Source organism: Temnothorax curvispinosus, unplaced genomic scaffold (genome assembly GCF_003070985.1).
Source record: "Temnothorax curvispinosus isolate PA1 unplaced genomic scaffold, ASM307098v1 QBEX01013431.1, whole genome shotgun sequence".
In the NCBI taxonomy this organism is placed as follows: domain Eukaryota; kingdom Metazoa; phylum Arthropoda; class Insecta; order Hymenoptera; family Formicidae; genus Temnothorax; species Temnothorax curvispinosus.
In genome coordinates this window covers 163642-171843 of record NW_020223211.1, presented here as the reverse complement: position 1 = coordinate 171843, position 8202 = coordinate 163642, and the positions used below count along the sequence as shown (strand labels likewise).

At 36.6% G+C, this 8202-nt stretch overlaps 1 protein-coding gene across 2 annotated transcripts; it reads left to right on the top strand.

Moving 5' to 3' along the window:
* The first annotated feature begins 1495 nt into the window (after nt 1–1495).
* Nucleotides 1496–7449, top strand: LOC112463559 (transcriptional coactivator YAP1-A-like). 2 transcript variants are annotated; one of them, XM_025030012.1, is made up of 7 exons: nt 1496–1647; nt 1964–2172; nt 2709–2896; nt 2991–3171; nt 3370–3429; nt 3496–3581; nt 3672–7449. In XM_025030012.1, exons 1-7 carry the CDS (start codon nt 1511–1513, stop codon nt 3765–3767), a joined length of 957 nt encoding a protein of 318 aa, XP_024885780.1. In that variant the 5' UTR covers nt 1496–1510; the 3' UTR covers nt 3768–7449. The 2 variants fall into 2 exon arrangements, with proteins under 2 accessions (XP_024885780.1, XP_024885781.1); XM_025030013.1 differs by lacking the exon at nt 3370–3429.
* The last annotated feature ends 753 nt before the right edge of the window (nt 7450–8202 follow it).

The window sequence follows — 8202 nt, the reverse complement described above, 5'->3', positions numbered from 1 at the left end:
TTAGGATATGAATACTCTATGAGAGAGAGAGAGAGATTAGACAGTGATTATAATGAATGAACTATTCGCTATAAGAGCTTCGATGGTTTTGTTTGAAAAATTGATTCCAATTTCAGTCTTATTTATCCTAAAAATAACGCTATAAGCTTGTAAGTATGTACCATCGAAATAGCTTCGATCTGATTAACAAATCGACCCGAACGAGTGTGTTGGGCCGTGGTGTTTACAAACGCGTGCCCGTTGCAAGGCAGGTACGTGTCACGCCAGGTACGTCTGTGGCACTGTGATCCGGCGTGTAGGTGCAGAAATATAATCGCGCAATGACGTCACATGCGCGTGCTGTGCAAAACAGACTTCCTCCAGTTCCTTTGCCGTCGTCCGGACTATGGCGCGGCGAAATCCGCCGTTGCGGCGACGAGTGCTTTATAAGTCATGTTCGTTCACGTTCACCTAATCTCGAAACCCGATAGAGTAAGAAAAGAAAAACAGTTTTATTTGAACACAAAATATGACAAAAAATTATGAAATCAGAATACAAGACTTATTTGATTAAGAATTGAATGATAAGTTATCAATAAACGGTCTGGAAGCAAAGTCGCATTCGAGGCTGCTATAGGATATACCTGCTGATTAAAAGATACGGGAGATATTGCTTGAATAATTATTAATAAACCGCTTCCATTTCAAATAATGCAATATTTATTCCTAACAGACGTATTCTGCGTTTTCGTACAAATGAAAAAGAATTATTCCTCTCAATAAGGATGGTGGGACTGTTTGCTGTTTGATATTCGCAAATCTACTCAACTCTGCGATGAAGCACGTAAAAAGACTAATCTGGAATCTCCTCATTTTCAATCAATTCGAACTGTATACGACGCAGTTTGTAGACAATCTGGGAATTATCGCGGGCGTTTTCCGTACAATAAAAGATCGGTATATAAGATTAAAAGATCGCCTTTATTTCGGGCGTTAAAACCTACGCTCTAGCCCACGTCGTCTCGCTGCTTCGCCTCGGTCTTTTGAATGGGAGTATTTTTAGCACGCGCCTACTATATGTGGATAACTGTACGTGCCGCGCCGCGTATTCAGTTTCCGCGGATCGAGCAGGCTTGAGCGAGCATTAAAGTGTTCGATGTGACATCGAACGGAAGCCAAATTTCGCACGATCGCATCCTGACGGAGGCACAATTCGTCGGATAAATATATTTTCACCTGGACCGATCGTTTATCTCGCATCACCGTTAGTTTTATATCGTTAGTTTTGTGGAGAAAAGAATCATGCAAGAAGAATTTCGAATGGGTCCTTCGGATAAATTATGTATTCTACATGATGATTTTTTTCATAGCAGAATTGAAGAAGACTATATCTATATCACAGATTGTACATATTAGAGATATGTATTATACACAGATACATATATGTATTCAATATTGTATAATGACGAAGCTTAATCTTTATACCATCTTTTCGGATTCCATGTTTCAATCAATATAGATACAACCTTATATGGAAAAAGATACTGTAGTTGTGAAAGAAAGCAAACAAAATGTAATATTTACTTATAGTTTTGTGTACTTCTTTTATTTGGCAACTGCAGTAGTCTTTTTTACAGTAGTATTTTTCCGTAAAGGAAAACTTATCAAGTTAGTAATAATACATACATACTTTCATATTTGTTTAGGATTTATTTACTTAGAATTTTTCACATTTATTTATTCGTTTGTTTAATGTCCTATGGCGATGAAATGCATTAAAGAGTACCTAAGCAAAGAACTGATCAAAGGTTGTGGAATCGAATTCTATACAAATAGATCTATTTAAAGTCGTAATCTCATTCGAAATCTAAATTCTTGTTGCTATTCGAGATTCAGAGATTGAAAATCTTGATCTTTCCATAAATCTCTTTTAAAGTTTCACCTATCCTTTTACTATCCTGCTGACATCGGACTTTTTTTCCAGCCACCTGACACGCACCACGACATGGGAGGATCCGCGGAAAACGGCCGCAGCCGCGAGTGTGGCCGCGGTAGCCGCGGCAGTCGAGAGCAGCAAATCCAACCCGCTCGGTCCACTGCCCGATGGATGGGAACAGGCGCGTACAGCCGAGGGCGAGATCTATTTCATCAATCATCAGACTCGTACCACCTCCTGGTTCGATCCGCGAATCCGTAAGTATTGAATTGAATTCCTGCTTCCCTTATAAGTGCTGCCCAGAGTGAACGAGACATAGAATGGAGCTCTTCGAATCTAAATATTTATCCAAAAATTAAAAAATCCCTCACTGTTCAATCATCAAACCGGATCGGTACGATTCAAATCTTTCTGCTGCTTTGCATCTCTCAAATTTTCGTTATTACGTAATATTGGGATTGCCTGCATCCTTTCGGCTTTCGTGCGGAGACTAGGAATTTAATTATTCCTCTAGTTTATTTCTGGTTTATGAGTATTCAGATTTAAATGTAATTAAATTATGAATACGTAACGTTCCAGAGTTTCCGAATAAAAATCGAAAAAATGGTGTCTCTAGATACTATTAAAGCTCGACAGTTTTACGAGACTTTTGGCAAAGGTTGAAAGATTTGTTTCACTTGGTGAGAAACCTTTTTCGACTAACCACAGTGTGAATTACTTTTATCAACACTTCTCGATCGTTAACTAATGTTCATTTCTTATCGAATAATCATATAAGCAATCGTTCCTTCAGCATCACATCTCCAAAGAACTCCAGCGTCTGGTGCGATGCTGCCACAGAACTGGCAACTGCAGCAACCTACCGGCGGCATCCAAAGTAATCAGAGTCTACAGGCAGCCTGCCAGCAAAAGATTCGTCTTCAGTCGTTACAGATGGAACGTGAACGCTTGAAACAGCGGCAGCAGGAAATCATGCGCCAGGTTAGCATCTTGACTCGTTCGCTCTTCGATCTAGAGACTTGATCGCGTGACATTTGTAATGCTAAATATTCACGCGTCTTTTCCATCGTTGCAGCAAGAGATGATGCGACAGAGCACCACGGACGTCGCCATGGATCCGTTTCTATCGGGTATTAACGAGCAACATGCGCGCCAGGAGAGTGCTGACAGTGGCCTAGGACTCGGTTCTGCATATTCCATACCTCAGGCCTCCGATGACTTCCTCAACATAGACGAAAACATGGACGGCACGAGTGGTAAGAGCGGCCCGTTCGAAAATCTCGATTTTTTCGGATTATCAAGCCTTTTTTTTTACGCAACATTTTCAAAATCCATCGCCACCATCACGCTTATGAGACTCTAGGCTAAAGAGAATGTTTTCGCTTGCTTTGCTGTGCCATTAAGTCACTTTTCGATTTATGAATAATTGTTTTGCGCAATTGTTCCGATTGCAGAAAGGCACTGTGCGTTGAATGATCTTACGAAACGATTATACCGAAGCCATAAATACATAAGTACGTATTTGTCACAATATCACATTTTGTTTAGTCATACTTTGAATTCGATGAATTCTTTTTCAGACGGGGGTGCGCCGATGGACACGCCGGATCTCTCGACCTTGAGTGATAATATCGATTCGACAGACGATCTCTTGCCGTCACTTCAGGTAGGTTCTCTGACATGTCGGTAATTGTTGCAAGCCTAGTTAAAACTTGTTGAATACGGTCTTTTGTATCCACAATTGTTACTGTTTCAGCTGAACGAGGAGTTCAGCACCGATATTTTGGACGACGTGCAGTCACTCATAAATCCTAACACAACCAAGCCGGAGAACGTGCTGACTTGGCTATAGGATTAGAAGTGATACTGCGGCGGATGTCGGCCTATTTAAAAGGATAGGTATTCAGGTTCTTGAAGTGGAAACTTTATCCAAATCTAGATATTAACCTGTGGTCAATTAATTGCAACATTGATCAGCGTCGTTTTTAATATTTTCAATTAATGATGCAATCTACTTTTTTATAATTCTGTACTGTGGGTTAGACTATACTAGACTATAAGGATAGGATTAAGTCTCTACTTCAAACCTAAACACCTATTTTTTTCTTTGTTTCTTTCTATTTGGATTTTTGCGAGGATGCATTACCACGACAACATGATAACAATTATCGTTGAAATATTTATTTTTTTATCTCAAACTTTTTATAAGGAGTGATATGATGAAATAAAGTTTATCAGGAGATAAACCCATTTTTGCTCGATATGTAATGATTTTATCATTAAGTTATCCTAGACCTTCTAAAACTCCAATAAATTTAAACGTGTGTTCATATGCGCATGTAAGTAGGTATAAACATGCCGTAGTAAATGTAAGTTTATATTTTGGAAGTTATTGGATAGCTTAATGGAAAATTCGCCTATCAAATGAAAGATTATTCTGATGCTTAGCTTACATGTTAGAAGAAATTTTGAATGGAAAACAAATATTTTCTTGTGATAGAAATAGTCAAATTACACATTCAATGTAACTTTGTAATATATCGTGGTACCGCATTTCTCTTGTGAAAATCCAAATAAAAGGATTTTTATATCTTATTATATGCCGTCTGAGGAAAGGAAAGAAAGAAGGAAGAAGTGAAAGACTATTTGCGAACTTGCTTTAAATGTCAATATCTCCAGTCTTTTATTTTCTCCTTTATTTCTTTCTTTGTTAAACAATATTATATTTTATATATGCAACGAAAATTTCTATTCCGTATTCATATTCGTTGGACTTTGACGATCGCGCCTTGTCAGATCATTGATTTTTGTTGCATATGATGGTATCAAGAGATCGTACAATATTTATGCTCCCAGTTTGTAATTGTATCTTCATGTGGTTTTTGCACGCAGAATGCGATTTAGTTGTAAAAGCTAATATAAAGAAATTATGGCCGGTATTCATAGTCAGATATTATATTTAAGCTCGTCTTAAGTCTGGTCAAAGACAGTCTTAAGACTCCATCCAACCCATCCAACCAATGACCATATTAGCATCTTAAGACATTACTTAAGACGATCTTAAAGATGCTATATGAGTACCGGTCTATGAATGGATTATAAAAAATTTCAAGTTTTCTAACGCGAACCGATTTGCTGCATGTTTTCGCGCGAGGGATATGGTGCTATTCTTATCTTGGGTGCATGTAATTGAAAATTGTTATTATTACAAATGTTATCAATTATAGTAAATTATTATTTGCTATAATTATTATTTGAAAATTATTTGCTATAATTGGCTCTTTAATTCTTGAGAGAGATACTAATACATTATAGTTTAAATTATAGATATGGTGGCAACCTGGGGTTTTAAATTGTGAATTCTGACCAAGTTCGTCATCGTATTACTATCTCGAAGATCATCGATCTTCGAAGTTGCGGAGCAATAGTAATGTTTACTGGACGAAGATCGAAGAGTTTTTAATACAGTAGATTCATAAATGTTTATCAATATTTCGAATATGACATACGGAATTGTACAATGTTCAATCAGCCTTTTAAGTCGCGGGATATATATATATACATATACATATCCCGATGATATGTATATGTATATATATATGTATACATATATGTATTGGCATACATATGTTGGAAACATATATATTGTCTGCGATCTTGTTTCTAGTATAATTTTTTACGAACGATATGCTTTAAAGCAGAGTGCCTTGTCTTTATAATCAATTAATGTGACAACTTTACTCATCGTTTTTTGCTGCATTAACCGTCCATATAAAACATTATGTGAAGTAGTTATTAAAAGTGAGCGACGTTTTAGATTGTCGGCTGAATATTTCTGCCGTGGATAAATGCAAAATGAGAATATATATATTTTTTTTATATGTAAAGTCTATACTCTTGTTACAAATTGCAATTATATTGATATTTTTCGAGAAATGCTGTTAGATTGTAAAATTCTCATATGCGTTTTATACTATCATACAATTATGTAACGAAGATTACCAGAGCGAGAACAATATCTGGTATTTATAGATTTATCTATATATTTTTTATCTATAAGGATTTTCGCCCTTCATGTCTCTAGCGAAGGGTACTGGAGTGGTGCGAAAGAAAAGAGGCCGCTAACATTGAACTTTTTCGTTATCGAGGATTAACTCACGGCCTATTTATTATCGGAAATCATAACGTTTCCGATAAAGAAGATAACGTGTGTATGCAATTAGAGGCAGCTGAGAATATATGGAAAGAAATTTACGCGACTATTTTCATCACTTAACAAGTGACAATATCCATCTTGATTGATACGTAATAAAAATAAATTACGTAAATAAAAAATTACGTAATTGAACAATATATAATTAAATTCATAAACAATGGAAAGTTACATGAAATGTGTTCATTGAATATGAATATTAGATTAATATTTTGTATTACCTTAATATAGGCGCGCTTGCTACGAGATCGAAATAGTTACGTAAATTTCTCACCTTTTTGTATATTAAGGACATCGACAATCTTATCGTGTAAAACTTTTTGTAATATTGGCTTTCCCGCTTTTCCCCGCCGCCGGGAAAAGCCTCGGAGAAACGAGAGAAATTTTCGTTATTCGCACGCTCCTGCGTTGATGTCTCTTTAATTCAACTGGTTGGCCGTGCGAATGTCGAATCTTCGACCACTTGATTTTTTTTTCTTTTCTTTTAAAATAGTAAAAAGTACGGGCGATCGTGTAAACGTTGATTTGACATTTGTGTCATTCACTGTATTTTTTTTTGGGCCGACACTCTGGAAGGCGGGACGTCGCACGTCGAGCACGGTGTGAGAACGTGATTTTTCTTATTTTACATGTATAAGTTCGATCATCCCACGATTGATTGTATTCGAGACATTTTTAATGCCATTTTTAACAGCCGGATTAAGGACGCGTTTTGAGTTTTATTCAGTTTTGAGTTTCTCCTTTTTATTCGCTTTATCCTATCTCAAAATTCCAATTTTATTCAGCTGCCTTTTAGTTTTGTTTTATTCGATTTCGCTGTGCCACATGAATTTACGGCGACGTCCCTTTCCCGATCGGCGTTACCGTCGAAATCGGTAGCGTTTCTCGGTGTCACGAGGTGTCGATCCGACAGTCTTCCAGGAACGTCATGCAAATCAAGCGCGTTTGATGTATTATTTTAATTACAATTTAACGATTAATATTTACCATATTGTATCTTGCTTTTAGTCTCAGTGTAGATTACGTTTTGGGGAGCATTGCGACACGGAAACTTACGTAAGTGCCTTCACGTTTTCGAGACGAAAACACAATAAGTTCCGCGATCCACGCTAATGCGTAGGATAGATTTTTAGATCGAGAACTCCCCGCTTAGGCTGCGCATTCGCCTCGATAATATCTGAGATTATACACAAAAGCAATTAGTTGTTTAATGTCAGTATTTAAATATGCTCATTGGCAATGTAATTTGTGAGATACATTTTTATATCGATAACAAGTGCCTTAGCAATAACGATAACAATAAATATTATTTACTTACGTATCTACATAGTAGTATTTGTTACCCTTTCATGTCCCATCCTCTTCGCTCCATTAGAATGTTACTGCTGATATACATAAAAATTGTTACGCGGGGTGTGTGATTACTATATAGTATATATAGGTACAATTGAGGACGATAAACTTTGTAAAAGAAAAAAATTAAAATATATGTAAAATTTAATTGATTGGTATTTGTGAGAAAAATGATGTCTATTCTGTCTGTCTCTATTTTAGTTCAACTTTTTGCATGAGTTTATTTTTTCTCTTTTTCTCTCCAACGTGAAAAAAAAAGAGGAAAGATGAACCAAGTTTAGCTAAAAAGAACAGAACACATATTATGAAACTTTTCGGAATGGATTCCGAGAATTAGCGCCGATATCACAGTCTCTGATGAACGTGATCCTCCGATTAAACTCACTCTGCATCTTTTTCTAACTGTCTCTCTAGATAGAGACGAAGAGTGGGTTTAATCGGAGGATCACTTTAATCGGACATTGTGATATCGGCCCTTATTCCGTCTTCCCTAAAAACACAATAGAAATCTAGGAAATAACTAAACAATTCCGACTGGAATTCATTCCGAAAAAGTTCTATACTACCTGTCCAGGCTTTTTAATGTTATGGTACTTTTATTAAAACTGATCATCCATTGTCACATTCGAGCATTCAAGAATCTTAACCCTTTGTCACTTTACGGATTCTTAACCCTTCGTGTTCCAGTGGTTTCACTATAAAACCACTATTTCATACTTTT